This window comes from Cinclus cinclus, chromosome 9, assembly GCF_963662255.1.
Source record: "Cinclus cinclus chromosome 9, bCinCin1.1, whole genome shotgun sequence".
Classification (NCBI taxonomy): domain Eukaryota; kingdom Metazoa; phylum Chordata; class Aves; order Passeriformes; family Cinclidae; genus Cinclus; species Cinclus cinclus.
This window is the reverse complement of record NC_085054.1, coordinates 14,875,469-14,900,405: the sequence shown is the minus strand read 5'-3', so window position 1 is coordinate 14,900,405 and position 24,937 is coordinate 14,875,469. Positions and strand designations below refer to the sequence as shown.

At 46.6% G+C, this 24,937-nt stretch overlaps 2 protein-coding genes across 3 annotated transcripts in view; one reads left to right on the top strand and one right to left on the bottom strand.

The window, feature by feature from the left end:
- Window positions 1-3,241, bottom strand: part of MARCHF4 (membrane associated ring-CH-type finger 4) — a 94,504-nt gene extending 91,263 nt beyond the window's left edge. The window contains exon 1 of the mRNA XM_062498493.1: window positions 2,783-3,241. Within this exon, the coding sequence (XP_062354477.1) occupies window positions 2,783-3,241 (459 nt within the window). The remainder of the gene's footprint in view (window positions 1-2,782) is intronic.
- Window positions 3,242-22,352: 19,111 nt separating this feature from the next.
- Window positions 22,353-24,937, top strand: part of SMARCAL1 (SWI/SNF related, matrix associated, actin dependent regulator of chromatin, subfamily a like 1) — a 38,834-nt gene continuing 36,249 nt past the window's right edge. Inside the window, exons 1-3 of one of the 2 annotated variants that reach the window (XM_062498209.1) lie at window positions 22,353-22,394; window positions 23,222-24,179; window positions 24,871-24,921. In XM_062498209.1, the coding sequence (XP_062354193.1) occupies window positions 23,312-24,179; window positions 24,871-24,921 (919 nt within the window). In that variant the 5' untranslated portion in view covers window positions 22,353-22,394; window positions 23,222-23,311. The remainder of the gene's footprint in view (window positions 22,395-23,221; window positions 24,180-24,870; window positions 24,922-24,937) is intronic. The other variant, XM_062498208.1, reaches the window with a different exon arrangement.

Below are 24,937 nucleotides of genomic sequence, written 5' to 3'. Positions count from 1 at the left end.
ATATAAGCAATTCGGTAGCCTGAAGTATCGTGCATATTGAGCAATCATATATTTAAAGCAAAAATCCCTACCTATTTTATTTTGCATTAGATATGAAATAAAACCTACTTGCGAAGCCAGATTACTAAGAAACCTTTCCGGCTGTTGTTTTGGTTGGGATTTTTTTTTTTTTTACATCAAAACAGGATTAAAACATCTTTTGGAGACTCACTGTCATTTTATCTGAGTAAATAAGCTTAGAGTGCCTAACAGTCAAATTATAATGAAGGCTTTTGTTCTTGTTACTGTGATGCAGCCCTGCAAATTTGCCCACAGCTGCAGCAAATTCAGATGGTTTTGACAGGTAAATAAAAAACTGTTTAGATCAGTCATTGTTATTAATCTGCAGAGTAAAGAACTATCAATTATGTTTTGTTTCCAACCAGATACATTTTCATTATGATATTGGTAGGGGTGGTATAGAATAATGTGCATCTATGACTTTTACAGTTGTGAGTGTCCAAACCAAAACATGAAAAGTCTTTGGTCAGCTGTTGAGCTGTAAAACAAATGGGAAATAAAGGCTAAACCAGTAATAAGCACCATTAAAAAAAAGGAACAAGGAATGTGGGATTTAGCCCTGTTGGAGTTTTATTGACATAAGCACCAAATAAACCAAACTGCAGGTCTTGACATCAGCTGCGCCAATTCAGTGCTCAGTTCTTCTGAACTGTACTTCCAGGAAGCTGTGTCAGGATCTGGCTGTGCTTTAAAACCCCACAATTTGGGCTTCCATGACGACTTGTGCTTCCCAGCTGCTGCAGGGGCAAAAGGTTTCAAATACTCCTCAGGCAGTGCTGGTGAACAAAAAATTATTTGTGGAGTAAAGTACTGCTCAAGGGACGAGTAGCAGAACCCAGCTGCAAATACCTCATTGTATTGGTCAGAAACCGTAAGACTCAAAAAAGAGAAATCCTGGTGAAAGTCTTATGAGATGCCAGTCACGTCTGCTGAGCTCCTCACTCAGGTAGGCTGGCAGATGGTCAGCAAATAGTCTCACTTTTACAATGCAACCTACACTGGTTTTCAGTGTGAAAATTAGCATCCAATTATTTTCAAGCGTTAATGTTCTCCAAGGAAGCAAGCTACCTCTATTTTAATTCTGTTTAGGTTCTGTTTGCTCTGACAGGTAAACTAATCTCGCAGGTGCTGCATCTTGTGTACACAGGCAGAATGGCAAGCCAGGGAAGAGTACTAGAAATGTGGAACAATGCAAATTCCCAGTGAATTGCATGGCATCCAACTTCTAGAAGAGATGGGGACAAGACAAACAAGAAAAGAATGTGTACAGTGTCTCCAAAATAGAATTATTTCCTCCACTCCCATATGAAAGCCTATGGTGAAAACTGCATTTCACAGCTATCTGCCAGCTGCATAAACCAGTAGAGAAGGCTACAGTCCACTGAGCACTGAGCTGTGACCTATGGAACCCTTGGTATGACACATCCCGCAGGGCTGTGGGTATTGACATCAGTTGGTGGCGGACCCCACTTCCCTCAAGGAAGAATAGAAGCCCAGCCCCCATTTCCAGCATCCATCACCACCATCCTCAAACCAGCATAAGGGAAGGCACAATCACTGCATTACAGATGTAGGCAACTTTGGCAAAGGCAGGATGTGTGCCAGAGCATGGCCACTTTCAAATGAGAACCGGCTTTCTCCTTAGCAGAGCACAAAAGTCCTCGAAGGGGAAAGAACACCTGCGGTAAAACCCATTGTGTGCAAGATTTCAACGTTATCACCTTACATGCTGAAATCTGTGTCCAAAATGGAAATAGTCCAGTTAAACTTTGCAACCATTTCTCATACAAGGATCCCCTATTATAACAGGTAATGGAATTATTCTGAGTAATAGTGGTTATCTGCACATATGGGCTAGATCCCACAAGCAAAGGTCTGCAGCCTTCCTTGCACCTGCAAGCTGTGTCATGTTAGGTACAAATGTTGCTGGGTACATCACTGGAAGGAAGTTGCCAACCTGAAAATACGTGAGATGCTTTTCATTGCATTAAACATGGAGAATAATGCTGCAGAGTGGCCGGCATCTTTTATTCTAGCATGGTTCCATTTGTTTCATTTTCCTGTTTGGTGGAGGGAAACTCCAGTGGCCTAACCTCAGTCTGTACCACGGAGCACCTCAAGGCTGCAGCTGTAGCAGGTACAGTTGTAGCCAGCCGTGCTTCTCCTGCAGATAGTGCAACCGGGAGCATGGCAGCAGCGGAGCACCTGCACAGCTCCTACTAGCCATCCCCTGGGAAACAGTGAAGAGTGGTTGTCTCCTGCCACGTGTTTTGTAGAGACTGTAGTCGTGTTTTTAAAAGCAAAGAGGACATTAAACTCCTCCTTTGCATCACTTTTGGAATCATCACAACTGGGTACCACAAAGCACCAAACAGCCTCCCTTGCTGAGATGTGCTCCGCTCCATCAAGGTGTCAGCACGTCCCTCCTGCCACGCCACAGCTGTACGGCTCTGAGGCTGGGCAGGAGTGCCCGGAGCCAGGCTGCCGGGAAGCAGAACGGGAGGGAGCACGCCTTCCACCCCATACCTGCCAGGGAAACACTACCGAGGCGCAAAATCTGGATCCCGGGGCGTGGGCAGAACCCTCTCTGGATTTGAGGTCCTGCTCCGGGCAACAGGGACGCCCCTAAAGCAGGAGGACACGGGTCCCTCAGGCTGGAGCACCGCCGCCACCGGGCCCGTCGCGGCCCCCACCGCAGCGCCCACCGCCCGCGGCCGCTCACCTGCTCGGGCCCCTGGAAGCAGATCCTGCAGAGCGGGGTGCGGATGCCGCTGTCGACGCTGCTGCCCAGCGAGTAGCGGTCCTCGGCCTTGCCCTTGCCGAAGTCATCCGAGGAGGTGCTGCTGGGCAGGGAGGCGGGCGGCTCCCCGGCGGGGCTGCCCCACTCCTCGGCGGTCGGGCTGCCCGCGCCGCCGCCGCCGCCCGCCGCCCGCCAGCCGGGCCCGCGCCCCCCGGGCGGTGCGGCCCCCGCCGCCGCCTCTGCGCCGCCGGGCATGGGGAGCGGCGGCGGCGGGGAGGGCGGCGGCGGCGCGGGGGGTCTCCGCAGCAGGAAGACCTTCAGGTCATTGAAGAGCATGCGGCAGCGGCACTTGAGGAGGCCTTGGTTTCGCAACATCTGTCTCGGACGGAGGAGCCCGCAGCAGCAGTAGCAGAAAATGCCCGCGCCGGGTGGTATTAACATGTGCCTTTCCTTGGCAGGCGGGCACGGGGGAAAGAAAAGGGCAGGAGCCGGGCGCCCCGCTGCCGGGGGGGCTCCGCGGCGGCCGCAGTGCCGGGGGGGGCTGCGCTGGCCGCCGGGGAACGCACAAAAGCAAAGCCGATGGGCGAGGGGGAGAAGTCCCCGGCAGCCCGCTGCAACCCAATTGAAAAAAAAAAATCCACACCAGAAAAACAGAAAAAACGACTCTGTGCTGCCGAGGGATCCTTTCACCCCCGCCACAAGTTTGCTCAGAAATCAGCGGGAGGAGGAAACAAATCTCCCACGCCCGAGGGTCCAGGGACGCAGGCGGCGGTCCCGGGAGAAAGCCCCCGATCAGCTCTCGCAACTCCTAAGCCTGTAAAAAAGAAGGGTCCACGTCTCCGGTGGGTGTGGGGAGGAGGGAGAATATGGTTCTCTCGACAGTATTTGGCATCTCAAGTAATTTTCTTTTTTCTTCTATTTTATAGTATCTTTTTCAATTAAAAAATAAACCCCAATCACACGAATCCCGGTGTGCATCCAGACAAAATAGCAGCTGGTCTGGCTATCAAAATGCAAAATCGGTAGCTGTTGTTATTATCAAAATTGCCTCTTTGACAAAAAAGACCTTCACACTGTTTGTGGGAAAACACCCTACGTTTTCAACACTGTACTCCCAGGTGGCTTCAGATTTTACCGTTGCCTTTAGAAGATTTAACTGTAAATATTAAAAGTCCGGAAAGAAATAATTAGCATTCAATGAGCTTAATCCCAGATGTACTGAGACAAATATATTTATATATATATAATATATATATATCATATATATTTTATATATATTTATATTTTTCTGACCTTCTCTATTCCAGCAGCTGCCTGGACCACACCAAAAGAAGAAGAAGAAAAAAAATCAGCGAAATTGATGAGGGAAGGCGGCTGTATTATTCCCTAAGCTGTTACCATCCTGGACCAAAACCCCACGTCGAAATCGGATCTATTCTTCGCATGTAATTGACCGGGGAAACGTGGATCTTACATGGTCACGTTTCCTTTCCTCCTTTCACAAAACAGGAACGTCATCAATCTCATTGGCAGCTTGTACAGACCATTGTGGATGGCGAGGCGGTCAGGGCTCTATCAGCAATTGCAGGGACCTCCTTTTGATGCATTGGACGAGGCTCCTTCTTTCTCTCCACCACCGTCCCCACCTTCATTTTCCTCCCCTTCTGTCCTCCTCCTGCTCTGACTGTTGCTCTCTCTCACAGGCATTGACATTCAACCATCGCAAGTCTGTCGCACTCTCGCTGTCAGGGAAAAAAAATCGGAGCAGATAAGTCTCTTCTTCCTCCTAAAAGGCTCGGATGGAGCACAATGCGCCAGACACATGGGGCAGCATGGCTTATTTTTCGTGCGGTTCCTGCCGCTTTGGCAACATCGAGCTGGTGTGCGCGTGTGTGCCTTCCTCCCTCAGCAGCAGCCTCCTCTCCGCTCTCCCATCCGGCTTGCCGTGATGATGTTGCTGTTGCTATCTCCCTTGGATGCAATGGGGAAGGCAGATTGTTTGCAGTGCGAGCGGGGATTTGCAGGAAGGGAGGGGTGGGACGTGGCCTCGCTCTTCTCCCTCCCCCGGCTTGAAAAACAGAAAGAAAAAAAAAAAAAGAAAAAAGAAAAAAAAAAGAGAAAGAAGGAGCAAAAAGGCGGGGTGAGAGGGGGAGAATCAAAGCGAGGAGGAAAGGAGCCCTACCCAACCTTTGATTCCCCGGGCTGCCAGCTGCCTGCGAGAGCCCACGCCGGGGAGGAAGGGAGGAGGGGCGGGGAAGGGGCTGGGCGGGCGCTGCGGCTTCAGCACCACGGGGCGCGGACAGCTCCGCCGGGCGGGGCGGGGCCGGGGCAGGGGCAGGGCCGGGCAGCGCCCGTGGAGCCTCCGTGCCCCGGCCCGGCCCGGCCCGGCCCCGCCGAGCCCCGCACCGGCCCCGCCGCCGAGGGGCACCCGGAAGGCGGCGAAACGTCTGCGCCCCGCCGCGTTCCAGGCGGGTTTCCACCTCCCACCGGCCGCTGCGGGGATCCGTGACACACGGGAACTTCCCGGGGCAGGAGGCAGAGGCCGCGAGTGGGGCGGGGTGTACAGGTTCCCAGCAGGAAGCCGGAATCCCACCAACAAACTTTTCCCTAGCAGATTAATTTGTTGCAGAGGGTTTCACGGTCTAATAGCTATGATATCATTATTACGTTTTACTCGAGCAGCGTTTTTTGCTGATTGTTTTGTTTCAGTAGCATGCTTTTCAGTAGAAATACGGGATTCTTGTCGCCCAATGGAGGGTAAATATGACTGAACGCTACTGCTTAATTAGAGTTTTGCTGGAAGTAATGAATGGATGCCAAGGCCAATAGTTTTTACTCTCTCAGCCTGTTTGAATATTTTAAGTAGCAGCTGCTGGAGGCCATTAGCTTTTCTCTGCAGTCATCAGCAGAAATGGCTTTCCCCACTCCATCCTGCTATGTGTGTCCATGCAGACCCATGCAGCCTCTAAATGCTAGGGAAAACTTAGGTCTCCACTGGGACTTGGTATTTGCCATTCCAGCTGGAACAACTGACAAAGGTGCTGAGTTTTATGTGAACCAAAAGTATTATTGATACCAGTAACTGATACAATATGTGCAATATGGCTAATGTCAGTGCAATGTCTCAGCTCAGGGACTAGTGAATACCCGCGAGATGGGACACACCGCTTGGAGCCTGGGTCCGACATCATGCCACTGAAATTTCATTTAATTTAGTTTCTTCCTTAAACTTCTCCTTCAGGAGGCCATTGCATGCACCAATGCTAGTCTGGGTTCTCTAGCTGGTCTTGTGTGCAAGGTGTTCCTTAGCAGTGACCCAGGGAATACCGCTGATGAATAATCTCATGTCTTTTAAAAGTTGTGCTGGACCCTAGACAATTGTTTGAAATTGTTTCCTATAGAAAAAGACATGGCATGCATAAAACACTGTCTCATGATTAGTAGAGGAATCTGTGTTGTTGCCTAATTAAAAAGGAACAGACTGATTATTTGCTACAGGAAAATGAAACCAGCACATGCAATTAATTTCCAGGAAATAAATTACACATTGGGATGCTTTAAAACATTCATCAATGCAGCCTGCCATTCCTCAGAAAAGCTGGGCAGATTTGCCAGTGTGGCTGTCTACAACATATTTAAGGCTTCTCAGAATTTCATATGTGTCTAATGGGGTCATTAGAGAAATAATAATGGAAAGAGTGTTTTAGAGACTTCCTGTGTGTGAGACAGACTGGCTAGAGGCCGAGTCTCTGTGTCCATGCTCCAGGATGGCTTTCCACCACCACCCCCCATGCTTTTTACAGTTTCCATCTTCTTGTCTTGATGTCACCAACATTTTTAGGATGGTTCCATCAATAACAGAATTGGAGAAAAATATATTGTTGTCATCCTTTACTTGTGTAAAGCATCTTTCATCCTTCCCTCTTTCCAATGCCTGGTTTTACAGAAAGGATATTCTCAGGGTAGAGGAGATCTTTGTGTTATACTCTGGATTTTAATGTATGGGCTGTATGCCCAGAGAGTTGAATGGCTGATAAATGTGACAAAATAAATAAAACAAATAATAAATCGGAGGTTCTCCGTATGCTTCCCAGAGGTGAGTGGGTATTATTATTCCTGTTTTGCTAAATGGGACAGGTGACAGTGTTTTCACACTTGGATGCTGCATTCAGGCTCCTTGGTATGGATCAAGGTGTCTTGCTTAAAATGCTTGCACTGGAAAGAGCTGGACCAAGACACTTTGGGGAGATGCCGGTGAGAGTCAGGAGCTGTTAGGAGGCCAGCTCAGCCTTCCTAATTTTGCTTTACAGGAAGCAATGTGCAGCAAATGGTGGGCTGCACCTTCTTTTGCAGAAGGACCTGTTTCTGGGAGTTATGATCCATTGTCTCTTGAGCCCACTAACAGGCAAGAAGTTAACACAGGGAGGATAACATTAGCTCTGGCAGACCTCTGTCCTCCTCAGGTACAGAAAGAGGAAGAAAAACCATGTGACAAATCAGCTGAGAGTGGAGAACTGGTTCCTCTTGGTCGCTTACATCCAAGATACTGACTAGGAAATTAGATTGGGGAGATGTCCAGGCATCTTGGCACAGACCTGCAGGCCTGTTTGTTCTAGAAGGATTCAAGTGTCAGGCTGCAGGTTGGTCTCAGAGCAGACACTCTAACACTGGTTATCTAAAGCACAGTGTGGGCCCATTTGCCCTTAGCTACTCCCTCAACAAGGACAAAAAAAGTATTGCTATTCATGTGCCTCCTCTTCACCTCTCTGTACAAGCCATCGCTCAGCACAGAGGGGGTGGAGGAAGCCAGAAAGGGTGGCTAGAGCTGCATCAATACTTGATCTGCCTGTGTGGCAGCCTGATATAAAATCATATAAGCAAATTTTTAGTTTTTATGTTGTCAATTCTGGGATTTTTTAAAAATGTCAGCAACAGGGGGAAGGCAAATGCAAGCAGGAAAGCATTATGTGGACTGCAGCCAAACAGCTTGAACTCGGCACACCAGTCATTGTGCACAAGCATGTGAGAGACAGACAATATAAATGCTGATGGTGGACAGAGGGGGTCAGGGAACCAGAAAGCTGCCAGAGAAACATTCCTTTGTGTTTTCCATCTCTCAGGATGTAAACAGTTACCTAAACCCATTTTCATGCCCACCTACTCGGTCAATAGATGCACTGCGCATCCTGCTCCACTTACAGCTCTTAATGGTGCAGAGGAGCTTTGATTGCTGTGGCATGGGCCCCATCCCTCTGGCAAACCATCACTTAAATCCAATACATCAAAGGTTCCTACTGCTCTCTCCGTGATGGGGAGCTGCTCATCAGCTGAGTACCCTCTGATTGCTTGTCACAGCCAGACTTCCTAGGTTTTGGGTTTTTTTTCAGGATGGAGATATTAAATAAATCTCAAGTGATGTAATTACCATAACTCAGTTGAGGAAGCTTGTGGGCAGATGCAGCCTGGGGCCAGAGGGAGCTATGTCACTTTTTTTTTTTCTTTGGTCTTTCTTTCTGGGCAGTTGCAAGTGTGCTGATGCAAAGGATGTTGCTGCTGGAAGGCTGGGCTGAGCAGGTGGGGGTTATGCATTTTCTAAACATTCAGAAATAATCCATATATTGATTGGAATAATCTTCCCAGGGGAGATCACAAATAATTCCTGAAGTTTTGTGCTTTGGCGTATCTGCTGTCTTGGACTGGAGCAAAAGTCATTATACTCTGCAGACAGGGAGTTCTTGTGCTATTGCTTTCTCCCTAAGCAGTGACTAAACTTCCACTTGCTCTCTTCCTGCAAAAATCATGGTCTGTATCTGAATTGATACAGAGCAAATTTTTCTATTTCCATGGCAGCTTATTCTCTACAAAAGGGAGAGAAAAGGATTGGTTCTTTTTTGAAAAAGCAGGCATGTCCAGCAACAGGACCCCAAGCAAAGCAAAGTACAACAGCACATCTTTTTCCCTGGGTTCAGGAAGAAATCCATGTCTTTGTTTTATTGAGCTTTCTTTACAAGCGGGCTTCAGGCCAGTCAATGTGCAGGAGAATGTGGGTGAGAAGATACTATTGCTGATGAGGACAGCCCCCACCTTTCCTCCTTTAGACTCTGGATTTAAAATTCAAACTTGCAGTGCTACAGCACTTCTCTTCGGGACTAGACAACTTCAAACATGGAGCTTTCCTGGTAACAAGACCTACACTACCTCCTACAAAAGGAATTCCTTGTCCTCTTGGATGACTAGTCAGAACTGTGTCTGGAACAGAGCAGCTGCAATAGATGGTGTATTTCAGGATATCTTCAGAAGGCATTCAGCCAAATACCGAGTAGATTTAACTATCCAGGAATGTAGTAATTGTCATGAAATCCCAAGCCCAAAAGGACCTGAAAATTAGACATTAAAAAAAAAAAAAGTATATTATCAAAGGTCCCTTGGATACTTCCACTACTCTCCTAAATCAAGTCAAATTTGTTTCAAGTGTCTAATTGCATTCTCAGATGTATGTTATTTCAGTGACACATAACAGTCCTAGAACTTGCTTACACTTGTCCAATGGGATTTAGAGAAAAACCAGTGTTGTTAAACAAGCCCATTAGGGGCTGATCCTGAGAGATATTCCATGCTCTCCAAATCCAAGTGAACAGAAGGGATCTAGCATGTCATCTAGCATTTGCTTAGTTACCAGGATTCATCAGCAGACACAGTAACACTGAGGATATTCCCGCTAGGATCATCATCTGGCACAACACTTCTGTACTCAAGAAAAAAAGCAAGAGTTTTGTATGGGAAGGCTGAATGTCTGTCCTCAGGAGGACCCATATCTAACATAAAGGGGTAGTGCATGGAGATACCACACCAGGATGTCCAGGTGATTAATCCTATGAATCCTGTGAATCCTGTGCTAAGATCCTTCTTGAGTTACAATTCTCCTTCAGTATAATGAGTGTTTGGATATTTGGGACTGTTTCCCCAAATTCTTACCAATATGTATCTTGGGATTTAGCATCTTAGGCTGCACTTAAGATAACTTCCCCATTTACAGCATCTTGTTTCTGGACCAGCAGGTAGATATACACATGCTGCATAAGTGCAGTGCAAGTAGTGAAGTTGCTTACAAGCCAGATAATCTGCTTAGTTTAATCAGTAGTAGGTGAGTTTCCATGTTTGCAGAGGCCAAGACCCAGACATGAGAAGACCTCTTTAGGTGTCTCCTAAGCCATCTTTGTTGTATAAAATGGATCTTGAGAAGAGTGGGGACACTGGAGATCAGAGAAAGGTTCCCTGAAGTACATTGCAGGAGGACATCCTAGTGTCTCCCTGTGCTGAAGATTTACCCACTATATGCACCAGCTCCACATCATTTTCACAGAAGAGGGCAATACGCTCCCACATTTGCCTGAAATGTCAGGTACAAAACACTGGGCTGACCCACAGCCTGTTAAGATACTGCATTGTCTCTCTCTCTTGCCCTGAATATGCTCCAATGCACATCAGAAACACAGGAAAGTGCACAACTGTCAATAATAAGTGCACAAAGGTTCCACTGGCAAGTATCACTCTCCTTGGTGACCTCTCCCCACACCTTTGCACAAGGAACAAGTGCAATGTCTGTCAATGATTGAACTGAAGGCTCCACCAGGAAGAGAGGTGTGGGTTTAAAGGCAGAGCAGTTGGAGGTGGCAAGGCAGAGACAATGAAAGCAGAAGGAAATAGAAGATTGGTGAGTGGGAAAAGGTAGTGGATTTACACCCATAGAAACAGGAATTGATTTTTGACCATTGCATTTCAAAGGAGCATCCTGCAGTAATACCTCTGAATGGAAACTTTATTCTGAAAAGGAGGTCTTGGCCTTGCATGTGGCCCAGACACAGTATTTGAAAGAGAGCTTAAACATCACATTGACACTCTCCCAGGGCCTCAGAAGCACATAAAGTGAGACACTGTTACATCCAAGGGATGGCACAGATCTACTGCTTCCTAAAGCACTATATGTTAATTAAAGGGTGATTTCAAAACCATGCACATTTTCTTGACAAGGTAATTAATTAATTAATTTAGAAGCTTATGCAGTTAAAGAGTTTTCTAATTACATTTTATTGTGGGGGACTGTTTTAGGGATGGATGCTGCCACAAGCTGAACATCTCCATAAAGGTGGTGAGCATCTGGGTTTTCCTGTGGGATGAACCCTCAGTGCTGATGAACTTCAAATCTCCTCTAGTCTATGGGGTCATGCAGCTCCTAATGACTTGGTCTCCGTAGACTGAAATATTCAGTCTCACAGATCCTAAAAGGAAACGCTCAAAAGCTTCTGAGCCAGTGTCTGTCTGGCAGTGTAGGCAGCACTTCCATGCTGCTGAAGGGGCTTTTCCTTCCTAAAAGGCCTTGGGCTCTCTCTAATGATGTTTTTTAACACTCAGGCCATAATGCAGATGACTGTGGTATTGGGCTGAGTCTAATACCAGCCCTTTCTATCTTAAGTGGTCTCTCTGGATCTTCCTCCCAGACAAATGTGTTCTCATTCAAAAAGAGGGGGAAAATACAAGCTGTCAACCCTAGGAAACACTTCTCTCCCTGCATCATCCCCAAACTCGCAACCCTGCCTTCCTGATCTGCCCTGTAAGGACATAAATTGATTCCTGGCCCTGAAAGTACTTAAGCTAGATGGGAAGAGCTACAACCTTTTTGATTTATATTGGGAAACTGAGGGACAGGAAAGAGAATTCCCCTTTGGAATCAGCAGCGAAGAGCTGCGTAGGGAACTATTTTACCGCCTAGCATGGTTGTCTTCAAGAGCAATTTGCACATCCTTGTGTGATGTGCAAGTAAGAACACATGCAATACATCTCTATTTTTCTTCCCCCTTTTTATGCCTGAATAATCACACAATCTTTCTTCCATGGAAGTCTGACTGCTGCTGTTTATTGCCCCTTGGAAATGGGATGACAACAGCCCACAGCTCCTCCAAAGCAACTCGCAAAGGTCTCCTAAGCAGAGAATTATGCCTGTTGGAGGCAATAAACAGCAGGAACAGTAGAGTGACTAAGCACCAGAGATCCTGCATTTGTGTAAAAACTAGCAATGAAAAGGAGGCAAAGATGCCCTGGAGAATGGTGCCTTAGGAAAAACATTTCCAGCATTTTCTAAAAATGAAGGTCTTCATGCATAAAACACAGGCCAAATTTGAACCTCATTCCACTGTTGGGCCTGCCTGTGATCCTGGGTATGACTTCTATGCTAAGCATCAAGACTTAATGAAAAACGGGTAAATCACAGCAGAACTAGCCCAGAATACACTGAGATGTATTCTCCTGCTCTCCCTGAAATTATTTGGGTGCATGGAGATGCTGGTAGAGCCTTCTGGGTATCAGGAGAACGTGCAGACAGATATGGAGTCTTTTCTGTCTAAAGTCATCATGTGTTGGGACTCTGCTGCTGAGCCTACCCCTGACTGGGTCTGATGCCATTTGGGGAACCCTCATTTAGGCAGAAAAGGATCAAAACCTCAAGGGATCTCAGCACAGGATACTGCCCACATGGTCTGTTTTCTCTGAAGCAGAGCTGCACCTGCAGTAGCACCGACACCACGTGATCCTGTAAAATCACTGTCCCAATGAAATCCTGATGTACAAAGGGAAAAAAAAATAATCTCCTTTTGTTCTCTTCCCTGACCATCTCCTTATTACATTTTTCTTCTTGATTCATTTTTTATGTTCAGTGATATAAATTTTCCAGGTCAGTGCTAAGTCCCTTGCTTGTGTGATCTTTACATACCAGCAGACATATGCAGAGACATGAGAGGAGACCAAGTGCAAATCAATCCATCCTGCTGACACTTTTATTTATCTATTTTCTTTCCCCATCTGCCACTGCTTGACTGCTTCTGTGTGTATGTGAAAGAGGGATGGGGAAAGAGGTTGGGATACTGGTAGAGCCACTGAAGAGCTCTCTACTTGCAACTGTAGCTTTCATTCCTAGTGCACTGCTATCCATTGCTATCCATATGCATTCTGCTTTGTGGAAATTTTAAAAAAGTGTCAGATAAAAATAACACAGGGCTTTTTAGTGCGGACTCAAGATGGCATGGTGACAGGAAGCCAAGCCCAGACTCGACACTGGCGGCAAAGCTGCCTTGCTGCTGAATGCATTGAGTGCTCCCAAGAGAAAAGCACCAGTGTCTGCAGCCTGAGCTGAGCTCCGTGGCTGAAATCAGACAGATGTACATTACCTGTGGACCAGGCAGAGAGGAGGACTCGTAACACACACTATTATATTTCATGGTTGTGAAATCCATCAGCCACGCTGAGAGAAGAGACGGGAGTTTGTACTTTCAGGTTTGCATTTAACTGTGCCCTACCACTGAAATGTGCAAGCCAAGGTTAATCATGGCACACAGTGGAGTTCTTTGCTTACTAGGCTTGGGCCAAGACCTGGATTTTTTCATTTAGTCTGTATCACCTGTAGTAATTTCTACTCTACTCTAATCCAAGATGGCTCTGAATCATGAACTGGAGCAGGATCCAGTGGCTGCTAAGTTTCCCAAATATTAAATCATTCACACAATCTCCATCTTGAATATTTAACTTTTTCTGCAATCCTGTTTTTCTTCTAGGAGCTAAGCCTCAAGAACTCATGACCCACCAGGTATTTGCAGAGTGGGATGCATTCAATATGCAATTATTTTATAGCACTGGTGTTATCACATAGTGAACTTGTTCCTGGAATGAGCATTGCTTAGGAGTTGTCAATACTTTAATCTGATTTATACAAGCTGTGTTCTCCCTCTCTCTCCCTCTTCCCTCAAATAAACGCTAATAAGTTCTAAACCTGGACAAATCCCAGGTAGTAGGATCAGTACCTGGCAATACATCAGCTCTGTTGCTGAAATCAGGGATGAAGCAGGGACAACTGAAAATGTTTTTCCCAGTTGTTTTAAATTCATCTTGAAAATAGCTTGGCGCCTGTCGGAAGTATGACTGCCCTATAGGAATACACTTCAATCCTTATATTACTGTGTGCCAATTAAGTAATTAATGAAAGTGTGGAAAACCTATAAAAAAAGTTGGTTACATCCACAGGGAACATTAATACTGCAAGGTGTCATGCCTATGAATAAAACCTGACAGCATCTGCAAATTCAGAGGGAACTACCTGTTCTGTTAAGAGATCAAGTTCAGGTGCTGATCAGAAGATTTTCAACACCTGGTCTTTAATTTGTCTGTGGACTGAAAAGTATCTGCAGGGCACTCAGGGGTTAGTCTTTGTCCCCCAGGACTCAGTTGTCATTTTACAACCATATGATGCATTCACATTGAAGGACATGAGCATCAGCATTTTAGCCTCAAATTCTGTCAGCATGATATTGTGCCATGATGCAATCTCAGTCAGCATCTTGATTTGATTTGTGCATTGCTTCACAATTCACTCCAGGAGGTCTTAGGGTCCAATTCTGCAAACAGCTCTGCAAATGAGAAGTCATACCCACCACTGCTTACAGACCTTGACATCCAACAGCGCTCTCAGAACATGGAGCAGCGCCCCCCATCCTGGCAAAATTACATGGAAATGGTGGTCATTTCCAAACTTCACTTGACCTTAGAGGCAGTGCTTGATTTCTCTGTGTTACAGTGAATCCAAATGGACAACAAAGAAAGAATCAAGGGACTTGCTGAAAACTCAGCTGCTGCTGCTTCTGAGCTTGGATTTTTCCAGGTCAATACATTTCAATTTTTTCCACCAAAATAGAGAGGAGAAAACTTCACTCTTCCCCATTTAGTCTTAAGTCAAGCTCCTGCAAGATAATCTTAAAAGAAATGTCTTGCCTGTTAAAAGAAAAGACCCACTCCAAACCCACCATTCTGTTTGTCTGTCTTTGATTCATTAAACTCAGTGTTTGTACTGTCTCTGTATGTGTGCACCCTCGCATGACAAAGAGATCCAATCAGACAACTCTTACACCTTTCTCCTTTCTATGGAGCAATATGAATAGTTGCTCTATGGAGCAACTTCTGAATATGAAAGATGGAAAATGTCAAATAGACCATCAGAAATAACTGTTGTTAAAACTATGATCAACATGGGAAATGTATTGACTCAATATATCATCTAGGATCAAAATGTGCATTTTATAGTAGATAGCTATGTGATAATTACATGATCTGTTACCAAAAACTTGGGTCTGATCCCTGGTACAAACAAAAGGAAGGATTCAGTGGACAGCCATGCTGAATGGGAGTAGTTCCTTTATTCTTGTATAATTAAGCTAATTCTCCTCATCTGTTATTGTCATTCTTATGCTTTTTAACCCTTTTTACTGGACATAAGTATTCCAAACAACAGTAGTTTCTTGGGTCCCATAAGCTGAGCTTAGACAAACTTTTGCAATTCTCATACCAGGTCATGAGCATTTCTGTGGATCCTTCCTAAACCTTTCTCAGTGTTAGGCAAGAATACATATATTGCACAAAATATCAAATGAGAGCTTGTGTTTGAATTTTGACATATTTGACTATGTGATGAACACTACATTTGTTACTTACTGTACAATGTATAACATCTATGTTTATTTATAGCCCCACTGAGGAAAGTACAACTTTGTTCTACTCACTTGTGAAGAACCATGCATACCTGGGCCACCACAGGAATAAAAAATATTAATTGCATTACCAGTCCATTGACCTATTCATGCCACTCCTTCTCCCTCACCATCCTGTATTAAGCTTTTTAAAGCCAAAAGTGGTGTAAATCTTTCTAAATGCCAGAGGACCATTTTGCTAAAACACTATCCATCTTCACAGCATGTCAGATTTCTGAATGGCAATGACTTCTTTGGTGGAAACAGGCCTATAACTTATACTGCTTCTCATTTCCTGAAGCACTGGAATTGTGCTGCTCCCTAATGTTATTTTATTAAGATGTGATTTGTCATCATATTGCTGAAAACAAGATAAAATGCTGGCTAATTAAATTCCTTATTTAACTTGATGAGCATCTGCTTTCTGTAGTAACATTCTTTTTAAACAGAACCTCTATGGCTGTTTCTCAGGATCAGGCTATTACGATTTTTACTATGATCAGAAAGAGGAAATGTCCTCCCTAAACAAAGCATGTGTGCTCCCATTGCCTATGACCCTTGTTGTTTATAATAAGAGAGGTATGGGCAGACTGCAGCAGTACCTTGCAAGCACACTACCCTGACACTTCAAGAGCACTCCCTGTTGTGGCATAATTGCTGTCCCATGGAGCCCAGTGGAAATCACTAAGACAATCTGGTAGCAAAATACTGCAGCTGACAGCAAGTGTTTTCTAGATCAGGCTGCTATACAAAATATAACAAACAAATCCTTGTGACTTCCCCCTTCTGTAGCAGATGAGACTCTCAACACAAAGGAAAATCTTCTCTGTTGAAGGAGCAGGCTTAACAAGCTTAAGCATACACTTCAAGTTGAGCATGAGTTGTTTGTCAAGGCCAGATTCTGGCTCACTTTCCAAGAACTGCACTCACAGAGGTTTCTAAGATGAGAGCAACCTTCCCGCATCATTGGTTGAGTGAAGACTGGGATAGAAGAGAGTCCTCTGCTGAGTCCACATTTCTGATTCAAGCAGTGGTCTTACATTGCTCCCATCTAAACCACAGCAGAGGACAGCAAACAATTGTATCAGAACCCACAGTAAACTCAGGGCTTTTAGGAAAGTCTTGAGCATGCCACAGGTCTGGGTATGTCTCTTGGAAGACCCCTTGGCATCAGACCTTGCATCCCACAGAACTCCAGAGGTGCTTTGCCAACTCCTTTTGGTCTGGATTATGCTTTGACATCCTTCAAGGAAAGATGCCACTCCCTTGAAAGAGCAAAGGACCATGAATATTACATTGGTGCAATACCACACCAGTGACCTCTGATTCTACTGCTTAAAGGATATCTCCATATCTCTAGGTCTCTTACGCACCAGGAGGAGAAAGGGCAGAGAACTGTGGCTAGTTTTAACAAACAGGATCTCAATGCTTGGCTTCATATAAATATAAGGCCATAGCATTAGCTGCTTTTTCTGAGCTTGAAAACCAGGCCAATAATTTAAGCTCCAAAATATAACTAGGAATGCAACTTTGATTTGTTTAACCTCATTTCCTAAAGAAATAAAGCTTATGCAGTTAAATTGTCTCTGTGTGCACACAAGCCTTTCCTTCTAACTTTGGACTCTTCAGCTGGTTCAACTGTGTTTCACAAAGATAAAGTTCTGTTGAACATCTGAACAAAAAAATCGCAGCCAGTCATGCAGAGCAGAGGGGTGTGCTCTGCTCCAGCCTTAAGCATGAGATACTGGAGGGTCTACACTGCCAGTGCCCTCACCCCAGCTGGATCACAGCTCATATTGTGTTAAATGCTGGTGACACAGAAGCTTTGGAAACACTGTTTGAATCTCAATGTAGGATGTGGGGGTTTTTCTCTTTTAAATTTTTTTCTGGGTGCCAGTGAGCTGCCCCCCGCACGTGGGCTGCATGACACAAAAGATCTCGAGTAGACTCAGCTTTACAGCAGCTCTGTGAGGCAGAGGCCTGGCAGTGAAGCAGGGGCCATGTGCTGTGCAGACCATTGCTCTGGACTGGAGCTATGGAGGGGAATCCAGCCAAGAAGGACAGAAGGCAGAAAAGAGACCCTGCAATCTGTTGGAGGGGTTGTACTATAAACAAGAGCAGAAAGGCTTCGGCATGCCAGGGAAGAACAAGCTGTGTAGATAAAAAAGGCTGCTTCAAAAAAAATGGAGGGTGACTACTTTTTCTTGCTCTGGGTGACCAAAAAGCAGGGAAAAAGAAGTGGCCTTCATGGAGCTGGCAGTCAGAGGAGGGGAGCAACCTTCTCACACTAGAAAAGCTCACAGAAAACCCTCTGAAGATGCCCTTTCATCAGAGTTTCAAGGACAGCAGGATTCAGCAAACTCAAAACTTTGTCTTTGGTCCTGCAAAGATGCTCAGGGAAAGGGCCTGAGCTGTCATGGCCAAGATGCCATGGTCCTTGATGTGCCTCAATGGCAGAGGGAAAGTAAAGGGGATAAAGAGATGTCCAAGGAAAGAAATACAAGGAATGGTAGGGGATGCAGGGTCAGCACCTCTTCAAACACAAGCATACCCTGGCCCTCCAAGCCCAGGGCTCTAGTTCCCCATAATGCAACTTTGACCTCCTTGAGGATCCCAAACCAGAGCAGAGGAAGCACAACCCCACAGCCTACACAGGACAGGTATTGTAAAGAGTATTCAGGTCAGACCCTAGCAGCCTAAAAGGAAGGTTTCTCCAACTGGAACAAGCTCTGACAGTCCAAAGGCCTTTCTCTGACTCTCCTGCACCACAACCTTCTCTTAAAAGCTGACCTGTATGTCTCCAGTCCAACCACTTGACTGGTCTTAGCTGGGTTGGAACTGATAACATAGGATTAATTTATTTCAGAAGGTGCAACTACAAGTTCTCCACAGCTGGTCAAAAATTGGTGCAATTGGGCATCAGTTATGGTGTCTCTGAGCTCAGTGTGGGCTACCAAAACCCTCCCAGAAGCTGGGGCATCTCAGGACCATTAGCCTGGGCTGATTTCCAGTTCTCTGTTGGATAGTTTTGCTACACACAGCAGCCCTGCATGCAATTCAGCCACAGCAGAGAGTGCAGGCTGGCCACACATGTAGGAGGAAGGAAGGCAGCTCTGTTCATGTGGAGAACCACCAAGGAGTGTTGGCAAAGTGGTGAAATGGGGCAAATATTTTCAATATGACAGTAGTAGGACCTCTAAAGAGCAGCCCAAGACCCCTCAAAGAATAATCCACGATATTCCAGAATGGCTCTGGAGTTTTGTGAGACTCGTCATTCAGATATTAGCTGTTGTTCACATAAGATGTACACTACAGGCAGTTCTGGCTCATTTGGAGCCAGAAGTCAGCCAGCCCAGCCCATGAGAGGAGGTTTAGAGCATGATATAAATGATGCAAAGATCCTGCTAAGAACAACACTGAGAACCCAATTTTAAAATTATTTTTTCACCAATGGGAGCATTTCTTTGGAAGGATGTGAACCATTTCCTCTGCAGTAGAGCTGGGTTGCACTATCCCACCCAGTCCTCCCAGGATTTTCACTCTGCATCTCTGCCCCTGACCCAGTATGTGGAGAGTGAGTCCAAGCCACTGCTGGAAGCATGTTCTGACTGAAAGGACACCTGGAGTGCACCAGCAAACTGCTTGCAAGCGGCCTCTCATTTTGTAGGTCTGTTCTCTGCATGGCCAGGCTGTTCCTTGTGTCTCGCTGAACTTGTGCCATATGGAGCAAATGCTTCAAAGTCTGTCTGTGTCTGCCTGACCGTGCAACTCCAGAGCTCTCTGCAAACGATGCTCTGCTCTCAACATTTGCATGAGCTGGGGAGAGTCCCTGAATGGGGCTTTTCCCACTCTTCCCAAGTTTTTCCCCGCAATATCTCTCAAAGCATAAGAAGCCATCACCAGAGACCTGGAACTGAATAGCTGCTGGCAGGGAGGAGGTCCTGGAAACAGTAGCAGGGTCATGCTCTGCATGTTCCCTCTCTCTCTCATCCATATGTGACACTGGGATCTGGTTTAGCTCTGGGCAGTTAAAACTGTGACAAGAAAGAGAGAAAAAACGTCTCTCATCTGCTCCTTTCTCTCTCTGCTGTGTAGCCACCTGGAGTCTGCTGGCTTGCAGGGGAAGAAAGGGCAAAGGCAGAAGATCTGGACAGAGACCATGAGGCTGTGCATCCCTTCCTAGCAAACATGCTCTGCAGTGAGAGGACCTGGAATGTGCAAAAAGGTTTGATTTTTTTTTTTTTGCTTGAGAGAAGCTCCTTAGTCTGTGGTTTTCTTTAAACATGGTGTGTTTGCAAGTGCCTGTGTGCATGTGGTGTGCTCATGCCTGCGTGTCATTGCCAGGTGAGGAACAGCACTCCCAGGGTTGTGGTGTGTGTTGAGTTGTACCTCACTCTTCCTGCCTGCCTTGTTTTTCTTGGGCTGACAAGCTCCTGACTAATGGCAGTCAGTGCTGCTTAATCAGAAAGCAATTTAATGATAACCTTTTCTAATTACCCAGAAGAGAGAAGAATGAATAAACTGTGAAACAGCCAGCTGGCTTCAGTGTCCTGAGCCAAAGGGCCTGTCAGGTGGGAGAAAATGATGTCTGGGGACAAGGATAGCAGCTCTGGGCCTGCCACTGGGCAGGGTAGTAAAATTCTGAGATGGGAGGGAGTTATGGTGTTCCCCAGGGCCTTTTCTCTGCTTTCTCCCCAGTTACTGCTCTGGTCACCCACATGGGGAACATGACTCTTCAGGAAAAGCATATCCATGTGTATAATCAAGCCCCATGTATAATTAAAACCCTGGGAGGCCCTTTTATTTTAACTTTTATTTTAACTGATGCAAATATGAGAAATCACCTTATTTTGAAGATGCTCACAAAACCAGCCCAAATTGGAAAGCATCTCAAAAGACCATCTGATCTACCCCTTTTTGAGAAAGGGAGCCTAGATGAGGTTATCTATCCAATCCAATTATCCTGTCCAATTGGATCTTAAAAACCTTCAGTGATGGTGACCCCGTTATGTCCCTGGAGAGGTTGATTCAATGATTGATTGTTCTCAATGCAAAAAATTTCTTTCTCATATCAAGATGAAACTTCTTCCAGTGTAATTTCTTGAACAATGTGGAACCCATTGTTGCTCCCTGAGGGACAGCACTTGTGACAGGCTGCCAGGTGGCATAAAACACATTGATTGCTGCCTTCTGCTGTGGCCTGGAAGCCAACTTCCTACCTATCTCACAGATCCCCTGTCCAGTCTATCTGGTCAACTCATTCAGGAGGATGCCATGGGAAACATGGTCAAATGGTTTGCCGAAGCCCAGGTTAACAACTTCAACTACTTTCCCCATGTAGACAGAAAATGTCATTTGGTGGTAGGAAGTGATCAAGTTAATCTGCCATGATTCACCTTTAGTAAATCTGTGCTGGATTCCCCAGTTACCTGCTTCATTTGCTTTGTGATAGTTTCTTGGAAGACTGTACTACTTTCCAAGGGCCTGGAGTAATATTAACAGGCCCATAGCTCCCTGTGTCCTCTTTTGTGTTCTGCTTGTCCTCTTCCAGCCTCCAGACACATCCCCTCATCTATCTGGTCACTAGCAGTGTCCCAAGGGATCAGTGTTGGTTTACTGGCAATCTGGATGAGAGGATTGAGTTTACCATTAGAACATTTGTGGATGACACCAAGATGGGTTGGATTGTCACTCTGCAGAGAAAGATGGACAGGTTGGATGAATGGGCTGACACCAGGGTATGACATTCAATATGGCCAATTACCAGGCCCTGTACTTCACCCACAACAACCCCAGGCAGCACTACAGGATGGGGGCAGAGGGATTGGAAAGCTGCCCAGCGGAAAAGGACCTGTGGGTGCTGACTGAGACCAGCTGAACATGAGCCAGCTGTCCCAAGTGGTCAAGAAGCACCTGACAGCACTTGGCCTGTATCAGCAACAGTGTGGCCATCAGGACCAGGGCAGTGATTGTCCCCCTGCACTCAGCACTGGCGAGGCCACACCTTGAGTGCTGTGACCATTTCTGAACCCCTCAGCTCAGAAAGGACACTGGTGCTGGAGTGAGTTCAGACAAGGGCAGCAGAGCTGTGAAGGGTCTGGAGCACAGGTCCTGTGAGGAGCAGCTGAGGGAGCTGGGGGTGTTTAGCCTGGAGAAAAGGAGGCTCAGGGGAGACCTCATCACTCTGTACAGCCACATGAAAGGAGATTGCAGCTAGTGGAGGTAGGGCTCCTCTCCCAGGCAGCCAGGGACAGGATGAGAGGACACAGCCTCAAGCTGCACCAGGGGAGGATTAGGTTGGACATCAGGAAGAATTACTTCACAGGAAGGCTGATTAGACATTGGAATGAGCAGCACAGGGAGGCGGTGGAGTCACCGTCCCTGGAGGTTTAAGGAAAGACTGGACGTGGCACTCAGTGCCATGGTGCGGTTGACCTGGTGGTGTTTGGTCTCAGGTTGGACTCGATGGGCTCAGAGGTATTTTTCAACCTACCACCAATACTCAAAAATGACAAAGCAGTCTTGCACCAATGCCAGCTGCTGCTCCTAAACCCCGGGGTCAGACTCCTTCCCCACTGCTGACAAGTGCCGTCATCCTTTCTCACACATCAGCTCCACCGTTTACTGACGGCACGTCACCATTCAGAACCGCACGTATTGGCGCGCCAGACCCGTACACCTGGGGCAGCCAGAGAGGGTGTCCGCCCGGGCCGTAGAGCGCTGGGTGCTGGCCGGGGCAAGGCTTCAGCCTGGGGCTTGCAGCAGACCCTGCACGCCGTACGGGGCCTGAGCGAGGGGCGGGGGAGGACACGGGATCCCGTCTCCCTCCACGGAACGCTGCAACTCCAGCGCTCCCGAGATGGCGCCACGACCGGAAGACTACATTTCCTAGCGCCCCGGGCTCCCCGCGCAGCTCTTATCTCCCGGTGTGCTGTACGCTCCCGCTCAGTCGGTGCCGCCGGGCGGTAGCGCAGGGCCTGCTGGGAGTTGTAGTCCCTCGAAGACGCTCCGGGCCGTGCCTGCCGGCGGTGAGCGGGCGGCGGAGCCCCCGGGGCGGGCGGGGAAGAAGGCCTGACCTCCGGGATCCTGGGGCCGGCGGGTGGCGGCCGGGGGGCCTGAGGGACGGGGTGGGTCTGGACTTCCGTGGAGTTTGGGACAGGAGCCAGCCCGGCTCACGGGAGAGGAAGGGGCAGAGGGTGAATCCCACCGCCCGCAGGGAGGTGAGGAACGGAGGGGGCTGGCATCCCGCAGGACATGGGGCAGCGAGCGCATGGAGCGAGGCGGGCCGCTGGGACATGTTGTGGGAGCCAGCTCCTCGCTTCTATTTGAAGGTCCGTGACCTGCGAGTGGAGGTTTCTCAGGAGGAGCTGGCTCTGTTCCGTGGGGTTCAGCATGTATCTGCCACATGTTGTGAGATACCCAGGAACCGAAGGGGAACAGGGAAGAGGGGCAAGGTCCATCTTTGCTAGTAAGTCCCTGAAACAGGACACGCTTTCACCAGATTGTGCAGGGATGCAATCCTTTGCCTGTATGTGCCTTTGCAGGGCTGGCTCTGCAGTGCTGGGTGTCCCCATGCTTTGCTATTTTATTAGTTCTGTTGGGAATTGCAGAAAAGAGTGCTCAGAACTGTAGTGGAATAGGAGTTTTCTCAGTTTTTCATATTTTTTGTCTGTGCAGCATTGGCATGCAAGGCCTCATCAGTGTCTGTCACCATCTTCTTGCTGATAATGGCTCAGCATTGGTGTGACAGCTTTGCTGTGCTACTAGATTTGTGTAGGATCAATTACAGTAATACTCAATCTCTAATAATACTCATTTATCAACGATAATTTATTATTTTTATTTTTTTCTGTAGACTGGCCTGCCTTTCTCTAAAGAAGCAGGTGCCTCTGTGATTAATTCCCAATGTAGTTTTGGTACAGATTTATTGTTGGAATCGTTGAAGATGTCATCAAGCCTTACAGAGGAGCAAAAGAGAAGGATTGAAGAGAACCGCCGGCTAGCTTTGGCTAGGAGAGCAGAGAGGCTGGCAGCCCAGAGAGCTGGGCACGTGGGCACTGCTGCAGCTCCACAGAAAGAACAGAGTCTGGGCAATCTGGGAAGCTCGAAGGAAGAAAACAATCATGGGTTCACCAACCAGCACCGACAGAATCCAAACACGCCTGTGGAGCAGAAGAGCTGTCTCCAGAAAGGCTATAACCATTACACAGCGAACCAACAGATGGCTGGCTCACACGGAGAGCAGCAAAAGAGTTGTTCAGTGGACTCAGAACAAGCAAGTGGCCTTAAGCAGTTCCCTGCAACGATCCCAAATTCTCTGAGTTATTCCCATAAACATTACTTGGATGCTGGTAGTCAGGAACATGGACAACACACTTTAATTAATGATGGAACATTCCAGCAGCCCAAATGCTACTCAGCTTTCAAAAACCTCACAGGACCACCTCATCCAAAAATCATTGATAATGGGCATCCTGATGGTAGTAAAGATTTACGCATTCAGAACAAATCTGCCATTAAATATGTTTCTCCACCAAGCAGTGCTGCCCTGAGTAATTCAAAAATGTTGATAAACATAAACAGACCAACAGAAGGAACAGGGGGAGGTTTTGTCTCTCAGGCCAGTGGTAGGATGCAGAAGCTGTCCAGCTCTGCTGGTGTGGGCTCTACCTTTGAAGCTGCCTCTCACAAGAAAGCAAATAATGTTACAAAAGGAAAATGTGTGAAATACGGGGAAGACCGATTCCAGGTAGAAATAGGGTATAATGCTGAACTTATTGCTGTGTTTAAGAAGGTACCAAGCAAAGCCTATGGTAAGAATTGTTTGCTGTTGTCTCTGTTTTAAATTGGGTTGTGGTTTTGGCATCTGCTGCTATTGTAGTTGCTGCTTGCTCTTACCAGTGTACCTGTTGCTGGGGTGGATATGTGGTATTAATGGGGGATTAGAGAAGTAAATACATATTAAATTGGATAGAGATTCTGGACCTAAATAGCTTGAGCTTGGATTTAGAAAAGAAGCCAGAAAGCTTGCTTTATGAGCAGTGCTCTGTGAAGTTTAGTGGCAGCAGCTGGTCAGAGTTTTTTGGAAGTAAAGGAAGCAAAGTTATTCATAAACTGGGATGTGAAAATGAGTCACTTCAGCTATAGTTCAGAGTTAGGAGCTGATTTGGTATCCTGGGTTACAGAGAGCAGTGGAATCTCCCTCTCTTATCTTTGATCTTTTACCCCTACCTTTACTTGTTATATTCTGTATTTGTTTTCCTTCTGTGTTGCTGATCCCTGTGAATGGCTGTTGCATTCTTCTCATCTTAGTATTGATATTCCCCATGGCTTTTTCTGGTGTCATTTAGCTGTAAACTTGGTCAGTACCATTTTTCAGATGTGTGGCGTAAAGTTTGCATGAGTAGATTGAATACTTTAACCTTGCATGAACATTTCACACCACCACTATTTTTCTGCCCCAAATGATTCATATTCTGCCCTGTTACTCTTGCCCTACTTTAGATCCTGCTATGAAAAAATGGAATTTCAGCATGGAAGATTACAGCAGTCTCTGTAAGTAAATTTTGAA